The 22,320-nt window shown below is 38.7% G+C and overlaps 1 protein-coding gene across 2 annotated transcripts in view; it reads left to right on the top strand.

Annotated features, from left to right (window-relative positions):
* Positions 1 to 22,320, top strand: part of ADGRD1 (adhesion G protein-coupled receptor D1) — a 162,062-nt gene that overhangs the window by 103,418 nt on the left and 36,324 nt on the right. For both annotated transcript variants that reach the window (XM_085321106.1, XM_085321109.1), the window contains 5 exons: positions 1,990 to 2,093; positions 4,909 to 5,020; positions 10,543 to 10,696; positions 18,188 to 18,254; positions 19,287 to 19,353. In XM_085321106.1, the coding sequence (XP_085177232.1) occupies positions 1,990 to 2,093; positions 4,909 to 5,020; positions 10,543 to 10,696; positions 18,188 to 18,254; positions 19,287 to 19,353 (504 nt within the window). The remainder of the gene's footprint in view (positions 1 to 1,989; positions 2,094 to 4,908; positions 5,021 to 10,542; positions 10,697 to 18,187; positions 18,255 to 19,286; positions 19,354 to 22,320) is intronic.

Below are 22,320 nucleotides of genomic sequence, written 5' to 3'. Positions count from 1 at the left end.
TCTTTTCTTTTCTTTTCTTTTCTTTTCTTTTCTTTTCTTTTCTTTTCTTTTCTTTTCTTTTCTTTTCTTTTCTTTTCTTTTCTTTTCTTTTGTCTTGGAGCTGGAAAATCTTCCCTCTCCTCCTGGCTGTAGGACTGCAAGCCATCCATAGCAGGAGAAATGGATGTGTATCCAAGCAATCAGGAAATAATGTCCAAGCTTCTTGGACATGCATATCTTTGATGAGGAAATCGCTTCTGAGCTGCCCGATTCACCACGCAGGTTATTCCTATTTCAGGAACAGTCCGTGAAGAGTAGTTATATATGGCTTCTCTGGGGGATGAGGGGAGATAGGGGCTCTTTTACAGAAATTATGTGGACCTTTTCAGCTGGTCCAGCACACAGACCTCTTTGTCTCGGTAATTGATGCTATCCAAGTCAGTGACAAGAAATGTGTCTTTGCCTGAAAGAGGAAACTGTAATACCATAGCAACAGCTGTCTTTCATTGCTGCTGCAGCACTGCTTAATAGTTCCCAGATTGCTGTGAGAGTAGAATCTATCCTGCTCTAACGTGTACTGTACATGAGTTGATACAGTTGGCAGATAATTACCATAAATATGTATGTGTATGACACATTATTATTGTCTATATTTAATTTTTTTTTTTGACATAACTACATGGCATTTTATTTCTTTCCTTTAAAAGGAATTTTAATTAAAGTTTATTGGTAGAACTGACTGGGCTTGATAATTTTAAAATTCTTTTGGGGAGGAGGAATCAGTATTATTTTTGAGGGAAATAATATTAAATCCAGAACTCTGAGAAAAGATTATTTTTTATTAGTTGCAGTTACAGTAGAACATTGGAAAATATACTGTCCCTTTCAGTATTTTTTCAGAATGAATAAATATTTTGAATGAGTTTTCAGCTAGGAATTTAAATTATAGTGAAAAGAGGTTGAAATAGAAACATAGTATTTCAAACTTATCAAAATGAAAACTTTTGATTGACCACAAATTTTTTTCAAATGTTCAGTTTATGAAAATGTCAACTCTATCCAAATTCAAGTCAGGAGAAATGTTTGAAAATTCTTCTGAGATGAGAAAACTTTTCCCTCCTTAACTCTTTTCTACTTTTTATATATTAATACTGCCTGGCTCACTTTGTTAGGTGTGGCTTTTTTTGTCATTTTTTTAAATGAGAACTTGCATGGAAAATTAAAATATATGTTCTGAGTAATTTAGGATAAGCTACATGATGTCCCACCCTTCTGAATCTATCCAGGTTTTAACATGCACTCTCTGAATGGTTGGCACAATGGAGGTCTGGATTAGATGTTTATGAAAATCAAATTACTTCCACAAAAGGTGGCTGTAGGTAAAGACGGAGGCTGAGACTGGCGGGCTACACCGGGATCCCTCGTGCCGAGTCCGTTCTGTGATTTTCCACTCTGTAGATGTCAGTCCAGCTCCTTCAACAGGCACCGAAAACATTAAACAAAAGAAATGGGCTATAAATGGCCCATGAGTTATGGGTTATCTTAGCCTGTCAGTTCTCGCTGTTGTGAAGAACTTCTGGTATTTGCACAATGATGTAAATTATTGCAGCCTGAGAGCATTAGCAAAGTGCCCTCCAAGCCGTAAAGAATCCAGTCCTGACAGTGTTGTGCAGCCCAATAAACGGCGCTTTTTTGTGTTATCTAATCTCAGGCTTGACACTATCAAAACAACAGAGTTCAAGCTAACTTATTTTGAGGAAATACTGATTTATGAAATACAAGAGGGAACCAAAATGACATGGGAAGCTGAATGCCCTGGCTGTTTAACTCGTAGTTTAGAGAAGACTGTTCATTTTCCGTGTTAGAAACAGCAGCAGATGATCACTAACATCAGCTTATTTATAAGGGGATGGAGGAGGAAACAATACGTGCAGGGTGGCAGATCCGCGGTTCTGTAGTGTAGTAAATCAACTAAACGCTTTTTATTTTGTGTCTTCTCTTTGTGTACAGCTAACAGGAGAACACCAGGTGGCCCTCTCCACCATCACTTACATTGGCTGCTCTCTGTCCATCTTCTGCTTGACGATCACGCTGGTCACATTTGCTATATTGTCGTGAGTAATTTTATCTTAATACCTGCTGAGTGACTATTGTACAGAAAGTCTAGCAGCACATTTCAGGCCACTGGATTGGATCCCTTCAGGGCCGCAGAATAAAACAAAGGCTGTTATTTCTAAAATCTTCCTAATTAGATTCTGCACATGTATTTGTAACAGTTGGTTGGTTATTTCTAATTTCCCGAATCTTTAATTTCCTGAAATTAGATGGTCTTTATATAGCAAGCTATTTCCTTACTAAGTGGGATTTTTTAGAGATTTTTTAAAACTCTCCCCGTAGTGTTATAGTTCAGGAATCTTGTAAAGGGCGGCGGAGGAGGGGGATGGTCTATAAGCAGGCTTGATTCAGAGCTCAAGGCAAACGCAGTGTTAGCAAGGACGGCAGGATCAGACCTCCCCCCCCCAGCTATATCTTTGGACTGCTAGGAACGTAACGAGAGCAGGACTTCTTTCTGCCTTCTAACCATGTTGTCCATAAGGCACTGTAATAATAAGCCGTGCAGGTATGCTTCTAAAGGATGGCTCGTTCAACGCTAGATGCCTTATGCAGGCGTACACTTGCATCATGTAACCCACATTTATTTACAAGTATCTTGCTGTTCTCTCTTAGGCTAGTTTTCAAACGTGTAGGTTTAGAGGATGAAGGATACCACAGGCAGTGTGAAATCCACTCCATCACTTGTGTTTAAATCCTCTGCATCTCTGTGGCCTCATGCTTGCAACACCGTAGTTCTTCTGTGGGCTCTTTGCACTGGAAAGATTTTTGCCATGAAGCACCTACGGTGTTTAGGCAAATTCATATTCCAGTGGTGACAACTGAGTTTGAGGCCCAGCTAGGCTTGATACAAACATTTCTGAAAAAGTTTTCATCAAGGTTTCTGTTTGATTAAAAAAGACAAAATCTGAAAAGAGGTGAAGTAACTTGCCCAAGGTTGCACAGCAGATTGGGAGCACAGCAAGGAATGAGATTCTTGTCTCCTATCTCCTTAAGCATTAAATCATGTTCTTCCTGCTCAAGCGTTCAAGTTTTGATTTATGTGCCCAAGTATGTCTTTTGCACATCCTGGTAAGATCAGTTTTTAGAAATGGGACCAGCTGAAACTCAGTAAAGTGACTGGAATGTTTGTTCCAAAATAGTATTATTTCCAAGTCTCAAGATCTGTGTTGGTCATGCTTGGATTGTGTGTAATGTGTGGTAAAATCCACTCCAAGTAAGTTCCAGAGTCTGCTGATGTGGCATTGGGCTATTGGCATGTATAGGCTATGGGGAATGATCTACTCCATTTTTGTCTGCGTGCAAAATTGCGGGTGTTAGTGTTTAAAAAAGAAAGGAGCAAAGGGAGCTTGTACTGCTACAAATGGACTGACAAACTCCCAGGGAAACTGCAGACAAACAGGAGACTTGGAAGGCGAATTTGGACCTGGCTGACAGTCACAGGGTTTAGCATCCCACCTATATATAGGATCATTGAAACTGCCAATTAAAAATAATTTGATTAAGTTTTCACTGGAGAGCAAGGCCTTATTAGAGAGCTGAAGCAAAATTTTGCAGTGTGGTGTTAGAGGACAGTGAGGCAAGCGGAGAGGAATCTGGCAAGTTCTGAGCCACTCTGCACCCTGACAAAGACAAGTGGTTTCCAAGAGTGTGGTCCTGGCTGCCTTCGGGGTAACAGCGCTCCAGTCTGTAACTGCGTGAAGCTCCATATTAGAAAGCCATTGGCACTAGGCAGCACAACCTGTCTCTTTGAATTACTTTTAGGACATCAGTACTCTTGTCTTTTCATGTTCCTCTTCACTCCCTTGTAATGAGGCGCTGCTAAAACAACACCGAAAGGGTGAAGCTGACAGCGAGCCATCATCTGCCTCAGCGAGTCTGAGTCACTCTGCTCCAGAGGCCACAGATGGTGTGTCACCATCGGTTGCAAAAGTCATCACAGTCTTGTGTGATGCAAAGAAAAGACAGGAGTGTGTACTGTTGTGCAGAGGAAGCACTATAGTCTCCTGAGATGATGAAAGCTGACAGTAGGGGCTGGCAGAAAGCATGGGCTGAAAAGGAAAATCTGCTGTTACTAATACTATATTTTTTTTAAAAAAAAAAAAAAAAGAATAAAATTATGCAAAAGGTCTGAAATGTTCAGATAAATGTTTTGGTTTTCTACTTCCTGTTTCTGGATGAGCACAGAAGCAAAAGGTCAGAAGATATCGAGGAAAGCATGTTCTTGTCAGATTTCCAGCTGATATTTATAAAGCCAAGAGAGAGAGGTTCAACGACAATGTAATCAAGGTCAGGGCTCTGTCAAGCTAGGCACTGCACATACCTATGAGAAGCTACAGTTTCTGTGCTCAAAAGCTGGTAATAGTGAAGTCAGAATTGTAACCTGACTCTTTTCAGGTTCACTTATTTCAATACAGGCAAATAGCAACAAAATACTAAGAAGCAGTGAAGTGCTGTGTGGGCTAGTTTCTGCAAGGTGCAGAATGCTTTCTGTGAAATGCAGATCTGACTTCCTTGAGAATAGAGCACCATTCAGGATCAAATCAGGACTTTTCATAAATATTCTATCCCAAGTTATTAGCAGACGTAGTTAATGTGTAAATCAGTCTTCCTGCTCCATTCAGTACTGTGGCAGAATGTGCAAGAAACTAGTTAGGTACGGCTCAATCCTGGTAGAATAAGCACTCAGAAGACATAGTGATAGCCCCACCAAAGCGAACGAACAAAAGCCCATCAAAATGCTTGAAAATAAATCATAAATGTGCTAGGGCTTCTTAGAATACTGTTTTATTCATGAGTCTTTCCATCTACTGTCAGGTCTGTCAGCACCATCCGCAACCAACGCTATCACATCCATGCCAATCTATCCTTTGCTGTGCTGGTGGCTCAGATCCTGCTTCTCATCAGTTTTCAGTTCAGCCCTGGAACAGTAAGTGCTAGAAAGAGTGACTGTGTTTTTTGGCAAGGCATCTCCATGGAATGAGTGCCACATGCTGTATGCAAGAAAGTGTCTGTTGGAAGAGCTCCCATTTTTAGCATGTCTAAACCAAAAATGCCATCTCACAAACTGGATAAAGCCTTTTGCATGTCCAATAGTGTTATCATAGCCATAGCCATCCATGTTTGGCTATTTGCAAAACTGAAAGAGATATGCTCTCCATCAAATGTAAGAAATCACTCTAATATTGGAGCACATTCCAGTTGCAAGTTAAAACTGAATGACAAGCTCTGTCCTAGGCTCTTGTTCTCGTTCCTCATTGCCTTATGTTGAAAACTGAACTTTATACTGGAGAAAACTGTAGGGGGGTTGGATTTAATTTTGTATATACTGTATTTCTGTTAGGATTTGGGAGGGTGTTTTTGTTTTTTAATCCTCCAATTACTGCTCAAAATATTTTGCTTTGTTTCACATTAAAAAGTTGTCATATTCTTAGTGGAAGTGAATGAGTTTTCTGATGGAACTTACTTCCTGTGACAATTTTTTCTGCTTTCTTGGAGAGCAAACCAGAGGACCTTTGCTTTTTTGCTCACAACGCTTTGTTTGCGTGGTACCATGTTCTGTATTGCTGAACAGCAGACCTATTGATCATGATCTCTATTCTGGAAATTTAGATGAGTTTTAAGTATCATTCATTTTTCTTTGAGCCAGATCATAATCAATGAGAAAGGGATAGCTAGCTTAGCTAGCCAGCAATAGCAGAAAGTATTAACTCTAGATATCACTACATAAGAGCGTAAGCTCAGACCCTCAGTATCATAAAACACTTATACGCACCTCTAGGCAACTAAGAGCACTGCTTAAGCAAATGACAAACACCATCATATTACTCACTTGACAATTAAGTTTTATGAATATATAAGCTTTTTCTGCCCAATTTCTGCCCAATTCTGAAATTACAGGTTGACCTTATGGGTCTGCTACTGTACTTGGGAATTCCTTGCTCCTATATTCCTTGGAGTACCAGGATCTAAATCAGTAGAATGATGATCTAAAACATTAACTGGATTAGATTAAGAGGGATATGCCAAATTAGCAGTATTCCACACCAGTGAAAAAAAAATGTGTGTCCACTGTTGTATTTAAAAAATGCTATTTAAAATAAAGTAAGATCTCTTGATGGGAAGTCCCGCTCACAAAAGGCAGAAACAAAACCTTAAAATAATGTTCCCATGTCCTCTTCTTTTTTGATAGGACAAAACTTGACTGCTTTGGTGATTAGCAGTTGCTCCATATTACTTTGGTAACCAACAAGATGTTTTTATTAATCTGTTATTATTTTTATTCTCAGTATAAGCAAATATGAGGTTTGTACACTTTTAATTTTGGTAATACAAAAGCTTTGTTTAAATCCTGAGGGGTTTGTGCTCTAACCAGTTACCTTTTCCATGCTTGATTACACACAAAACTTAGAGCTATGAAAATAGCTGTAATGGTCACAATATTTACAGCTATGAAAGCTTATTTTTTCCTCTTTTAGAATGATAGCATATATACTACAAATATCATGAAAATGAAGGCCTATTTGATGCCACTGGCTTGCTTTCTGAAGTGAACCTGTTCACAGAATTCATGGATATTTCAGCTCTACCATCTCTGTAACACCGTAACTTTACGGGCACAATACTGTAAAGATCTTAAAGTTGAAGAGCATGATGTACATATTATTTGCCACATTGCTGGCATCACGTCCTTGCATGACTGCCTTTAGACTCTCCTTCCCTTCCCCATCTCCATCCCTAGCGATACTGAGTATTTAGTTTTTGATTCCAGATAAAGCAAACAGTATTTTCTGATAATTTCAGATGTATTAATCATTTGCAATTCATTCTATAGTAGTTTTCCTTTAGCAGACAAGGAGTAAATTTTAACTTACTAACTACATAACTCTGAAGTTATTTCCATGAATATGACTTTGATCTTTCTAATAAATTCAGGAATATCAGTTTTCTACTCTTTTTAGAAAAGGTTATCCTTTACACCTAACCTTTTACTTAACAAGAGTACTGCCAAAGCAGTAATCCTGAATGATCAGGACACATTCCAGTAAGACAATTTTTCCTGAAACCAGGTTATCTTTCTTCTAGAGATAGAAAGTATCTGCACAGACAGCATTTTCTTACTATATTGACAAGCTCATAAGACATCTTTGCTATCCAAATGCCAGTCTAATGACTTCCCTAGAGCTTTCAGCCATAGATAGATTTGTTTCTTCAGATAGATTCACTTTCTTAATTACTTTTTTTTTTAATGTCTTGCTATAGACCAGAGAGCACTGGTTTTATTTAATGGAATCTCAACAGCAGTGTACATTTAAAAAAAGTTAACTAGCAATATTTCCACAGGCTACTAAGGAGTACCTAAGACTTGAACATGTTTGTTGGAGAATGTGAAGTGATTATTTAGACATAGGAAAATGAAAAGTGGTTTGGGGTGTTATGTAGCACTGTGTTTTGCTGGCAAAGTCAATGTGTCTATTATTTGCGGTTTTGCAGCTAGTATATTGAGCTGTTTCTCTGTATTTTTGCATCGTACTCCTATGGATGTGGGAAGGGGAACTTAAAACAGTTCCAGATAAACAAAATGAGCTACTTTTGTTTACGCTATAGATATCTAAAGAAATTCAAGACTGTATCAGAGCATACAGACTGCAGGGAAGGACATTTTCAGAGAGTTCTGTATAATGCAGTAACATTGACACTCAAGATGAAAACACTATTTTAAATTGGATTTAGAAAATGCATGCAAATTTACCTATCTGCTTTAAGACTGTTCTCAATGAATGTTATTTTCTGAGAAGTGATTCTGAGAGACTGCTTTACTTTCTCAATAACCACTAGCATGACAGGCTTTGCTAGTGGCTGGTCTGATTTTTCTATTTCCACAGACTCACAAGCAATAGCAGTAATGAGAACTGTCTTTGTGCAAGCATCCTCCTAAAAGTAGTGTGCATTGTACAATACAGTAATGGACACCAATTTGCTTTTAATGTCTCATGTTTTCAGTGCCTTTTTCTAGAAGGCAATTCTGTCAAAATGTCCTCAAAGTAATAAGTGAGACACTTATACAGAACTAGTAGCAACTTGGCTATTGATTTTATGTAAAAAATCTGCAACTCAATATTACACAAAATTATATGCAGACCAGCCTCCTGCTACTGCACTACGTTCTTTTTTTTCTGTTCTTTTATAATGTACGTTGTTTGGCTATTCAAAAAATGTAAAGTATCCATTTGAAAAAAACTAGTTTTATGTAAGCTTTATGTTGTAATTATATTGCATGGGCTAATCTTCCTGTAGAAATCAAAAGGCATTAAAATGGATTTCATGGCCTTATGATAAAATTAACTGGAAATGTTTCTTTCCAATTTTTGTCAATAAGCAAATCTGGTTTAGTTATATGTCACTGAACATTTCAAAATAGTAAAACACTTACAAATCTCACTTATATGAATTAAAACCCAAGTTATTGCTTTTTAATACATGTAATCGCAATAGATTTGCTTTGGAAAGCCCCCATACCAGCACAGAACCAGCTGAACACAAGTGAAAAGGTACTGGAAGGCTTTAATTTTCATTACATTACCAAGTCCCAAGGTTTTAATCTTCATTACAGTACCGAGTCCCAAACCATCCACAAAAAGAATAAAATGCCACCGCAGTGCACGTAAGCCTACACAACAAAGGGAACCACTTATTAACGTGTGCAGACACTGCTCCAGCACGCTGGTTCCTACTGGTAATGCTGCCACAGCCCACAGACTCCAGCTGTAGCGATATCTTAAATGTGAGTCTTCCAGATGAAGAAGAGAAATAAAAATCTTCCCATTTACACGGGCTGCATACTAGCAGCTCTTCCGAAATTCTGCCTGTGTCGCAGCAGGGACGGTGCAGGTTTGAAGCAGGGTGGCCACCACCAGTGCGCTAGGCGATGCAAGCCCAGGGTGTAGCTGGAACTCGTTCCAGGAGAGTGTTTAAAGCGTACCTTGACTGAAAGCAGGCTGGACAAGGTGCAATCACTGGCAATCACAGCCGTTCAGTTGCTGCATGGTGCGTGAAACCACTCGTCATTGTGGCGAGACATCCTCAAAAAGTGGCGAAAGGAGAATGTGCTGGGAGGCTACGTGAGGTGTGGGGAAGGAGGAAGGATTAGGTTTCACCGTTTGCATATGGGAGGTTAATAGGAGACTTAGAAAAAAGGTAACGCTACCCCTGAGGAACCCTTGGGGAGTGCTATGGCAGCGGGGGGGGGAAAGCCCAGCTTTAAACCCCGTGTGCACTTCGTGTAGTCCGCAGAAGGCCGCAAGCGTTGCCGGGGCCGGGTCTAAGCCTGACTCGGGAGGATTTTTTCCCTTCTCGCTACGTTGTCTTTGTCCTGGGATTCCTTGCTCTGTTGCGGCAGCATTGATTTCACTTTCACATTTTATAGCTTAAATTGAAGCAGATGCTCCAGTTCACTCCAGTTGGACTCACTTACTGGACGGCATTTTTCTGTTGCTTAAACTTTCCTATTAGTTTCTATTTCCAGAATCAAAACAGCTCGTTGTGCAACGAAAGACTATCAAGGAGGATTCAAATTGTCTATAAAGAGAAGACTTTCACTTCTTTGCCTTAACCACTTGATATGCTCCTGTCAAGTATGACTTTGTATACATACTCCAGGCTATGGAAATAGAGAATTTAAATAGACAGGCAAGCTACATAACCAAGAAAAAGCATTTAGGGCTTGAGAACTAATTATAGCTTGTAGAATTTTTTTAAAATGTTTGTATTGAATTGCTGATGAAGGGATATATGAAGATTTTACTGAATTTCTTACCTGGATAGACAGAATTCGAATACAGTAAGATTTAATTTGCGAGTTATCCAGTTAAGAACAGCAAAGTAGAGAAGCCACTGGCAAAATGAAGTTAAAGATCAAGTTCAATGTGGTACCCTATTTTGAAAATTTTCAGCTTTCCCTCAAACTCAGGTGAGCTACTGAACTTCTACCGTGTTAAAAACGTAGTTTGACCCATGCGGTTTTCCCGCCATCACCGAACAGGGGGCAGGGTACGGGCCAGCATCTGAACCAGCACTTCTCTGACCCTCCTATATTTCCTGCATACTCAGCAATAGGCAACTGAAGATGCAGTTTCAAGTTCCTAAATCTTTTGTAGACTCTAGTAACAGAGTATTGCTCATACACAAACAACCAGTTTGGCTTCCATCGCATGTTTAGCAATGGTTTTTGTGTTTTGATTGTGAAACAGTAAGACAATTTGTTACTCCTAAGCTATCTCAAAATGCTGTAGAAAAATAAGTCTTCTTGTGCTCCATTCTTTAAGAATGTTTTACTCCAGTGGTTTAGTATTTGGTATGTAAATGTAAAAATTATCAAAAAAAAATTGATAAACCTTACCATTCTGACTGCATCACAAAGAATTAATGTATTTATTTTTGCTCTTATTTTAGGTGCCTTGCAAAGTCTTGGCCATTCTCCTTCATTTTTTCTTCCTGAGTGCTTTTGCGTGGATGCTAGTGGAAGGATTTCATCTCTATAGTATGGTGATCAAAGTATTTGGGTCAGAAGAGAGTAAGCACTTATACTACTATGGAATTGGATGGGGTAAGCATTTAGTAGCTGCTTGCTTTCAATCTCTTCACCATAAGACAAGATTATATTATGGATCCTAATCGCCTATTTTTTATAGCATGCATGAAACTGAACTTCAGAATAATTTTTAATAACGACGTACAATGTGAATGTATTTGTCATGCCATGATTCCTGTCTCAGACACTGTTCAGAAGCGTATGTAAAAGATTGCTCTTATGATCCTAGTTTTCCCTACTGAGAGTAGGTTTGTTAGAGAAGAATGTGCGTAATTTTTCTGACTGTAATCAAACTATAAAATATATAGTCCTGCTGCACTAAATTTCTTGACTTCACTAAGGCCAGATCAGATCCTTGATTACAAAATCAATAGTAGGGGGTGGGAGGGAGATGTCACTGCACTGATATGTTCTTCTTCTTCTTCTTCTTCTTCTTCTTCTTTTTTTTTTTTGATTCTAACTTATATCTGTATTCTGAAGTCACCATACATACAAAATAGGTGCAGTATTTCAGGAGTATCACAAGAGTTCATTAGTTTTGGACTTCATGTTTTGCACCTTGAAATCCCTAGGTGAAAGAGGCTGCAAGGAAGCTCGGTGTTATTATAAAGAATAAAAATGTCCTTCGATACAGGAATATCACAGATAACAATGTACAGCTTTTTAAGTGCAGGAACCAAAGTATACTCTCTCCTACCACCATCTAGATGTTCTCTAATTGCCTATCTGATCTGCAACACCCTTTAACCCCAAGTTAGTTTTACTGTTGATGGGCAAACAACATTTCTTGACCAATTTCTCTAAAAAGAAAGGTAGTAACATTTTCACTCAGTACTATTGAATAGCTGATGCTCAGGGAATCTTGGCAAAGAGGGTATATTTTTGAGTTCTTCCACTCATGAAACTAGTTTGTCTTCTTTGCACTGTTCCTTGTCAACCAATAGTCCATCTGACTCAGGCAGTAAAAAAATTCTCTCTGATTCAGTAAAAAAGTTCTCTCTGATTCAGACACCCTTACTGCCAAACTCGTTAAAAATGAACTTCATTGCACATTTTCTCAGATTAATTCAGTCAAGAGAACTTGTTTGCCTTAACCAGGCACCAAGTTCACTTTTGAGTCTGAATTTGCAGATACGATAGAGACTAGTTTGTGGGGATGGAAGAAAGCATTAAGTTACTGGCCTGAAAACGTCAGTCATGGTGTCCTTTTAATGTACTTATTTAATGATTTTTTCATTCCTGCTACCTTCTTTAGTTCATAAAACTTATGAGCAGCTCTTTTTATGTTGCAATTCTATTAGAACAGTTAATATCTAACATGGATTGCTGGATCGTACTGGATATAAGTAAAATTCTGTACTGCTTACAGCAAATATGTTAACTTTGCCAATTTTTAATGCAATCTAAGGTTAGTAAGGTGCTATTCTTTCTTAAACCATCCAAGGAAATGGATTAATACAAATTAAAGGACTAGCAACAGCTAAGCAATTTTTCATGTTAACATCATGTTAACATTCTCTTTATTTATTTCACTTAAAAGACTTAGGGAATGTGTCCTTATGCTGATTGGTGTAACATTGTTTATTTTCCTTAAGGAATGGCCAATTTTCATGCCAATAGTATGCACCTTAAAGTTCCCAGGTGCTAAAAGCATTTATAAGATGTTTTACTGCACTTCCAGTGCAGTAGATTTGTGTAAACTATTTTCAGCAAAACCAATTGAGTTTTCTTTTTATAAAACCACTACTTAAAGCAGCTAAAGGGAAGTATGTTAATACTTTTCATGCATATGGGCCCAAGAGTAAGAGACTCTAGACAGGTTGAAGGTTGAAGACACATGAGATCTGCAGATTCTTCTAGACTGGGTGCTAAATGTAGAAAAACTTGCTGGTTTTAGAGAAGTTTCTTGTGATCTTTTTAAATCTAAAGCGCATGAAATATAAATCCAAGTGGATCAAATCAACAAAATGTAGTACCAGGGATCTATTTTCTCCTTCAAAAGTGCTATGCAAAAAAACCCACAATTAATTAGCTAGCTGGCATTTATTTCACTAGGGCATTTGCTTATAGCAGATGCTTTGATTAACTTAAATTGCAATTGGTCATTAATCATCTTGTGTAAATAAATTCATGGTTTATACGTATCACAATATACCTTCACCCTTCTTTTCCTGGCACTTTGCGTAAGGCCTATTTGTTGTAAAATGGCAGTGATCTGCATTGCAATTTAGGAGAGACAAGGACGAGCATGAAATTTGTATGCAAGACCGCTAGAACAGAATACTGCATTTGGCCTCAGGCTACTGCAATATGATTGCTGTCACTCAGGGGGCAGTAATTAGCCCAATGAGTGCACAATCTATTGCTGCATAGCTCCGTGGGATGCAGTGTGCTTGCTAAAAAGGGTTTTCAGTGGTATTTTGAGTAAAGCTCTGGAGGACAATCCCTTAGGACCAGCAGTAGGTATTGTGATCAAAATAGATTTTCATCACAAAATAAGGAGGCACCAACAGTAGAATTTTCTATATTCAGTTCTTCTAGCAGTGTTCTTGGCAAGGATGGCATGAGAAACCTGTTGCCAAGCCCTGTGCAGCACAGGGACTATTGGAGACACCATCCACATAAGAGTAATATATTTCTCTGTGAAATCATTTCAAAAGTCCTTCTTGACAAATACTTTAATTTTTGAAAGCAAGTTCCAATTATTATTCCTGCAGTGACTTGGGAAAATATGCTTTCTAAAATCCAGTAAATCTACCATGTTGCTGTGAAAAGAAAATAGTTTGTATTGCTTTTCTCTCTCTCTCTTTTTTTTCTTTCTGTACAGCTCAGAGTATCTGCAGTTGAGTTAAATGTTGAATTTCCTTAATCATATTTGACGTTATGTCATTGGTGAAAGTGTGTCTAAACATCACTGAAATGATTTAACTAGGCAACTGCACTCCAAAGTGTTTATCTCTTGGTAAATATCTGCTTAACCTTCATTCAGTCAGCAGTATCACAGTTCACTGTCTGGTACATAACTCTAATACTCATTGAGTTGATAATGGATGTTGCTGAATAACGACTTTTTTTAGAGACAAAAGGCACATTGCATTCACTAGTTTAGTAGATGCTTAGAATTGCCAAAGCCTGAGGACTGCTTAAAAGTACGCCTAGATTTGTCAGGTCCCAACTTTTTCTATTGTTAGCATATTGGCCTTGAATATGAATAGAAACATTTCACTAGAAATGTTTAATTAGAGGTCAGGACTCTAACTGTAGTCAGTACTGCCTTCAGCTTGTTTTCTAATGTGTAGAATTTGGTCTGTTGCATCATGATCGTGATGAAAATACAATAGAGGAAAGTCATATATAATCCCATAAAATTCCCACATTTTGATAAAGTCTTGCAAGCTTTATCCTAAAATTATTTTGTTTGGCAGTTAGAATGAGAGTGATTTAGCCTTGAGTGCAGCTGTCAAAAGAAATACAAGCGTTCCTGTCCTATCCTGAGACAATAATAGATGCACAGCTTCCAATGTCTGATAGAAATGGACAGTTTTTTTTACAGTTTGGCTTGGATAATTATTATACTGACCAAAAATGATAGAAAGCAGTCAAAGACAAGGATGTCCCATCTCATGTTAGTCAAAGCAGGTAGCTCATTTCTTCATTCTTCACTTTTACTTGAAATGTGAATGCATTCAACTATTGCAAACTTACAGTTCCTGGACTAATGACAAACCCCAGCCTTGAATTTAACAATCCAGACACATCGTTCTTATTTAAGCGATGTACATGCATAAAAGTTTGCAGAATCTATGTTAATGACAAGGTGAATCTTGAGGCAAGATTTGACAGTAGATCAAGGACCTCTAGAGAGAGTATTGCTGATCTCCTAACACATACTGAGATTTCTGAGAAATACTACTCCAGTAAAATGAATTCAACAGTAATCAAAGAGGCAGGTTACCAAATGTGCAGAGCTGATTGAAGTTCTTGTGTATTATCTTTAGTCCCAACGGTGCTAAAATTACCTCAAAGCCTGCAGTTGTCGGTAATTCAAAAGAAGAGCAATTTGAGGAAGATGATAATATCCTACTTTTAAAACTACCTTGAGACTGATTGGGGGTGGGGGGGAATACTTTGTTGCCTTGGTGATTCAGTATAACACACAAAGATTAATGTATCAAAACTTTTCCCTCTCACCCATTTGCAGGATGCTGGTGATATAGTTTGTGATACTGGAGATTTTTCTCTAGCATTTTGGCCTTAGACTGTTTTCCTATTCCACACAATTTCTTTTCCTTTAGATATATACGCTTAGAATAGAGATTTCATTCTGAGCTGTCAAAAGATCTAAACTACCTTACTTGCTGCTGCTTAATATAGTCCCAGACATCTCCATGGATATGGTATAAACCAATAGAGAAAAAGAAAATCATATGAAATTAACTTCTACAAAAAAATTGAGAGAATATACTTTTCCCCATCAAGTCAAATAGATAATTTCAGGTTTTAGAGAGAAAAATACTTTCATTTGTGTCTAATGCTTCACTTTTCTCTATAAATAACATATTTAGCCTTTTAGAATTAATGTCTTAAAATTGCTTGCTTCAAATTGTCTTCTATAGAGTTTCTATAGCCTTTCAGTTTTTTACTATATATAGAAGACACAGAAGCTTTCAAAATACAGCATGTAGATTTACAGGTATTTTTCATTTTATTTATCATTAGTGCCTGAGAAATTTAAAGCAAATGGATTAGGTATGAAGTTTAATGGTAAAGAAGAGTATGGACATTGATAATCTATTTTTTTTTTTTTTTACTCTCCACCCTAGTACCTCCGTTCGGGCTCCTGTCTGAGCAAGGATTGCGCTATGGGGCTTCTTGTGCCCTAATATTTAGAGTTTATGCCTGCTCTGCAGGCTGCATTTTGATGCAGGATTCTGGAAGTAGCTTTAAAGTAGCTGGCTGGGGGACCAGAGGAACTCTAGCTGCCGCTGCACAGAGCTCGCTGTGGGATGATTTACCCTGCTCGAATGCGATGCTCCGTTGCTCGGGTGCTTCAGGGACACAGATGTCGCCCGTGCCATAGCTCAGCTGCCAGCATGCTGTACGAGAACATTTCCATCCGATGCTGTGCTCTGGAAAGTACAGTCTATTGCATCATAAATTTGGTGATTTGAGGTAGAGTTGGTGAGCATATTTGTAACATCTGCTAACTGAGAAAACATTTCAGATACAGTAACAAAACATAATCGTATTTCTTTCATGGATGAAAAACAGTGCCAACACAACATTAAGATTGCCTATTATGGATGTAGACTAAATTTTACAGCTCTTATGCAATTATTACTGACAAAGGATTAAGCAAGCACATTTACTTTTGTGTATAATATATTATCCATATAAATTTTTTAGTCCAGATCAAGTCTTATGATGCCCTGAAGCTAAATCTGTTTTTTCAACCTTTATGAAATTTATTGAATGATTGTTTCTTAGAGGAAAAACACTCCTTTTTCACTGAAAGAAAACCCTGTTGTTGCTTCCATTACCATCTACCTTTTAATATCCTGTTAATGCAAAGTAAAGACAAACAAACACTGCACTGTAGACTGCAGACCGTTTTACTTTCTCTGACTTAACAGCTCTTTTTATACAGATGACTGCACTACGTTTCATCTGCATAACTTTTATTATCTTCCCAAAGAACTCTCTATTTAATTTTCTTCTTCACTGTTGTTTACAATTGATCAAGAGTCATGCTAAATCCTTTGCATGTCCAGCATTTGATTTGAGGGGAAAAAAAGAAAGGCAAACGAGAAGTACAAGAGAGAGTTAGGTGTAGGTATTTTTGCTTCTGCAGCAAAGTCATCAAGGTAGAGCTTGTTTGCTGCGGGAAGGGAACTCGCATCAGAAGACGAGCAATACCAATCAGCAGAGCTACGTCCCCCTGTTAACTGAAGATCTGGTTGGAAATATGCAGACACACCTGAGTAACCTTTTAGTATAGTTAGTTCACACAGTCATGGCAGCGCGGGTTTCAGCAGATGGGCTTACGCTTGTGCTTAATTGCTGTGTTGAATATGAGTATTCCTGAATTTGTTCACACGTGTATAGGATTGTCCTTTCTTAATACACATATGTGATAGTAAACCAACTGTTGCCTTTGCTTAGGTCTTACACAAATAAAACTTTTAAGGCAAGCGTGGGAGAGCCAAGTTCACAGATGTTAAACTCCAGCCTGCGGAAGGAATTTCAAAATCTAAGACCTAAACAATACCCGCAGATGCTGTTTTTTAACTATTGGGTGTCTTTCTCATTTATAAGTACAAGCTGTTTGAAATCACAGTCATAAAAGAATCAAACTATTTCTTTCAAAAACTATAGTCCTGCCATTACAGGAGAATTTTACAGAATTTTCAGAGGATGATGCTGGCAAGAGTCAGCAGAAATTAAATATCAGAGGATTTTGTAAAAACCTCATGCAAAAAAGAGTAGAATGTAAGAGAAAACTGGTACTTTACTTAAGCTATCATACATAATACTCTGTCTGGGACCTGGTTACTAAATTCTGTAAGATGATAAGAACCCCAAACTTCAGATTTTATTAAATTATACAGAGATTGACAGACAAATATTTAATATTTAAAGAAATGAGGTTTTACTATGTTCAGAACTACTGGCAAGAAAAACCTTGCTTCCTTTCCAGCTACTGGCTTGGAAAGCTGTGCTAAAGTGGCACCACAGGATATCACAGTGCAACGGGCCAGAGACATGCAGCTGCCGCTGACGGCAGAACCGCAGTTGTCTTGACTTTGTGTAATTCTTACGTAAGCCTGTAAAGCAACCGAGCACCTCCCAGGATGCAGCCCCGGGGAACCGTCAAAGCCCATCTGGAAACGTAGTCTACTTTAAACGCAGAGATCTCGCAGGGCTATTATGTATTTATATCAAAATAAATCTTGTTTGGGCCTCTAAGTGGGATCTTAATTTGCTCCTGCCTACTCAAAACCGTCTTTAACGACCGCTTGCAATGCTCTAGATAAGGAAATGTCACCATTTCTGACTTCTTGCTTGCAAGTCAGGCGCCCACGTGAGAAGCTCAGCTCTGTGTCCTAGATTGTTTCTGAGTTTGTGAGCTAGGTGCACTTACTTGGGGAGAGTGATTAAAATAATTATTTATTTTACGCCTGACATTGCACCACAGAATATCACTTCTTGAAAAGCAAGAGCAAAAAATTCTATTAAAAAAATGAGTTTAAAAAAAAGGGATTCTTGACGAGATTAGAACTAATTCAGTTTAACTGTTAAATTATTGCTTTATTGAAAAGTCATTTTGTTGTTTGAAGTTAATTGATTAAAACATGTTATATTATACAGCCGGACTCAGAGTTAGCCTGAATTCTAGAATAACTCTGAGCTGTTCTGTTGTCCAAGTGCAATTTAGCTGAACTTGCATGGTTTACTGGAAGCTGCACTTTTGTTACTAATACTGCCACCAACTTTGACTTTTTGCAGGCTGCCCGCTGGCGATCTGCATAATTTCTGCAGCATCAGCCACAGATAGCTACGGAGAAAGTAAAAAGTGAGTATGAAAGCGTCTTCACTCCACTTGCAATAAGAATGAAAAATGCGGTGGGCAGGCTAACTCTTGCAGATCTTTTAATAGGGCCATAGTTCAGCACCATCTTGCTGATGAGTCGGGAGACAGGCTGCATAAACCAGAAGCATTGTGCTTCGTAGGCATATTCTTAGGTCTAGAAACTCAGGTTTGCTGTTTACTGCTGAGGCTACAACTGTACTTATACACTATAAGCTCCTGAGACGTTTTGTCTGTTTTTCCCTTTTGCTGCAGAGGCGTAAGGGCACCTACAGTGACCACCAATGTGAGCACTCTGCTTACCCCACGTGCAGAGTAAAGTGGAGACTGGACCATAGCTAATGAGATGAGAATAATCTTTGATTAAAGATATTTATTCTTTTAAAAAGAACTTCAATGAAACATCTGAAGATTTAGAATTGTTATTGTTAAGAAATTTGAACAGAGTTTCAGTCTAAATTGGAAAAAAAGAAACCCTAAATTTATCTGAGAATACTGTAGTTTTCAATCCTACCATAGTTTAAGCAGAAGACTTGGAACAACAGTTGTTTTTTCTGTGTGGTAAACTAGCTTTTATAGTCACCGATGTAAGAAAGAAGTGTGACATTTATGTCATGTTTCCCAGCTAGGCAAGGAAGAAAAGTCTTAAATCTTTCTCTTGCTACCATGACAGTGCTCACAGCAACCAGTGAAGGCCCACTACAGAGTAGAGAGGAACAACAAATAACAAATACTACATTTCCTTTCTCCCTCTCTTTCCATCCTCGATGCCATGCCAAGGCGGGTCGGAGCAGACAGCTGCGCTGGCTCACTGCAGGATACAAAGCAGAGATCCTGCCTCCGAGTCCTTGAGGATGTGGGGAGAGAGGAAGTCCTTGCTGATGCTCTATCAAGTCTTTCGCTTTTAAAACTCATCAGTCTTTTTGCACTCTCTTTTACTCTCTTTTTTTTGGTTAAGAACATTATTGATTAAATGACTGTGTTTGATCTAAAAATCATTCTGCTTTTTCTCTGCAGCTGCTGGCTTTCGCTAGAGAATGGAGCAATCTGGGCTTTTGTGGCACCAGCATTATTTGTAATTCTGGTAGGTAAACCTACTGCTGCTGCCGTTTTCTTATTGCACATCTGTGTCAACCACACAACGGAATTTACTTGAAGGTCTCATGCCAATTTTTGTGCCAGGCTGTTGAACTTGATTGAACTACAGAGATGAATGGTTCAGAATTATTTCGTTTATGTTCCAGTTTTAGTGAGCATGTGATAGTACATTCATCTGTGCATATTAATTCTCACACTATTCATTTTACTAGTCCAAGACGAAAGTACAGCCTAAAATTCTGGGACAGTCCTTTCCTGAACAAGCCTATTGGGATCATTAATAACTACACAGAACTGACTAATCTTGGAGGCTTTATTGGTTCTGAGAAAGAGCCCTGGCAAGAAGCAGTTCTGCAGGCTGTGTTTCGTATATAGTTGTACATGGCTGTGTGTAGGCCAGGTGGCTGCCACGGTCGCTTGTGTCGATGATAACGGGTGCAATCCTTCCAGAGGCAGGTGCGAGTTCACGGCTCAAATACTGATACATGAATGTCCTACCGCAGTTTAATCATGCCCACGCATTAAATTACAGAGAACTGTTGCTTAATTGCTTTGGTTGCTTATGGAGTCAGGGTTGTTTGCAGGGATTAAGTGGGAGACTATTCCTCTGCAGCACTATTGCCAATACCGTAATTGATCAGGCTATATATGATTTTTGCTGTGGGCTCTAATGTGAGCGAAATAGACCTACTGATCAGTGAAATCATTACTTCCTTTAAAGCTTTACTTCGATTTTGAAGACATGAGCCCAAATCTAGACCAAAGCCTGTGCTTACGGTGCCAATTAAGGATATGCAGGTCAAAATGAGAGCCTGATATTTGCTTGGAGGAACATCAGGAGGAAGCTAGTGACTCTACCTTCTACTTCCCTGAGAAAGCTGGAATTCCCAGGGAAAGTCCAGAGACATCCCCAGCATTCCCCACACAGAGAAACCCCCCAGATCCTGCTCAGAAGGACCATCTCCACAAGCCACAGGAAAGACGGAGAGCCCTACTTATAGCCAGTGTTCAGTACAGCATATTTCCATAGCTGCTCGGCAAGCAGGAGATGGCAGCTTGGCTGCGCCTTGTGATCACAGGCCATTTGCAGCTGCAGCTCAGTGAATACCCTAACACTGGCCTCGAGATGGCTAAATCTGCACCGCTCATAGGCAGCCCAGCCCAGCATCTCTTCCAGGCTGCAAGTGCTGAAACAGTAGGCTATACACACATTAAAAAAAATATATGGTATATTGATGTGGCAGAAATTGGCTTCATGCTAGTATTTTCATCAAATGATTAATAGCAGCACTGGAAAAGCCCTGTGCAGTTAGGATAGAATTTCTTTTACCTAGGTGAAAGCACATAGGTATAAATAAGAAATGTTGATCGCTGGGTTAGAACTGACTAAACAGCTCTGGACTGTACTCCAGCAAGCTTAATTTCTTGCCTGTCTCTACCTTTGACCTTCTGTATGAAATTCTATATTCAAAGATATGTAGGTATTGATGACTGGAGAACATTTAAAATAATGTAATTCTCAAACTTCATCTTATTACATCAGCACTTGCTTTCCTGCCATTGTTTAGCCACAACGGAGGGAACGAGATGCAACCAGTAAAATCAAATCTTTCCCAGCTCCTGTCCAAAGACAGTTTTAATCAAAACGTTCCCGATAGTAAAGCACTTACTAGCCTGAGTGAACACAGACTTCAACAGTTTGCATGCATAGCTGCTTGCCATAAAAGTAAGGGTTTAACTGTCTGGCTATCACTTACGATATATAATATCTGTACAGCTCAAGTTATATTCTTGTAGGGATACAAATTCTTTGAGAAAGAGAAAGAATGAGTTCACAAGCTTGATCCACGTAGAACAATTTGCTAAACAGTTTAAACCCAGCTCTGCCCAAAATAGCAGCAAGCTGGTTTACAAATTATTCTCTCTAGGCATTGAATATGCTATCTGAAAAATGTGTTAGTGCCTATAGGGAAATAACAAGTCTAAACACTGTTTTGTGTGTGCACGTATGCCTGAGTTCTCTAAGTAGCAAATTAGCTACTGGTTGCATGAACGAGTTGCATGAACTAGCGTCCTGCTCTGAAAATATGTCATAAAAAGCAATTTTTGACTACTTTAATCCATAATTTTTCCCTGCCAAGAAAAAGGATTATGTTGGGAAGAAAACAGGGGGATTGCTCTTTTCACCTCTCACTCCCCAGAGCCGAGGCAGACACATCCTCCTTTTGTCCTGCCGCAGCCTCGCAGTCATTAGAGACATCATGGAGCCTTGAGCAGGATGATGTACCAGGAGGATGACTGGGAGAAAATACTCATGCATATTTTTTTAGGCAATAATTCACAGAACATCCCAACCCTATGTGGATTCCCTTATCCAAAGAGTGCTTTTCTTGGGGTTTGAGTCAAGGGATGTGAGGAAAAAATAATTCCCTCTACATGTAGGCATGTAGGTATTTTGGCTTCCAGCTGCTTCTTAAGGTTTAAAGGTCATTTCCTCCTCCTCCTCCCACCCCCCCAAAAACAACAACAACAACAAAAGACCAACACCCAAACCTTAACAACATCCTTGTATGGCAGCGTTGCAAGAAAATTGTTGCAATTAACTTGAAACCAAATTAATCTCAGTTGAAGTTGGTCTGAGAAAAAATATCTTCAAAGGAAAAACTTAAACAAAGCACCTGATATTTTGGAACAAGATAGTAGAACTTCTGGCAGAAGGCTTTGTTTGTTATCAGCCATCTTCTGTCTGGGTGTGTTTCTGTAGATATTGCAAAATTAAGGAAATTCTTCTGAAAGTATCTATGTCTATGGAGCAGTGGGGATGCTAGAAACCGTGAACCAGCTGAGTGTGCAGTGAAAATACTGGGCTGTAGTGACAAGTTCTTTCTATTGTTTTGCCTGTAAACAGTAATTTTCCTGGTGTTTTCTACACGTATTTCTACTAAACAGCAAT

This window comes from Rhea americana, unplaced genomic scaffold (assembly GCF_003343005.1).
Source record: "Rhea americana isolate MKP2758 unplaced genomic scaffold, rheAme1 scaffold_68, whole genome shotgun sequence".
Lineage (NCBI taxonomy): Eukaryota > Metazoa > Chordata > Aves > Rheiformes > Rheidae > Rhea > Rhea americana.
This window is presented reverse-complemented; position numbering and strand designations above follow the sequence as displayed.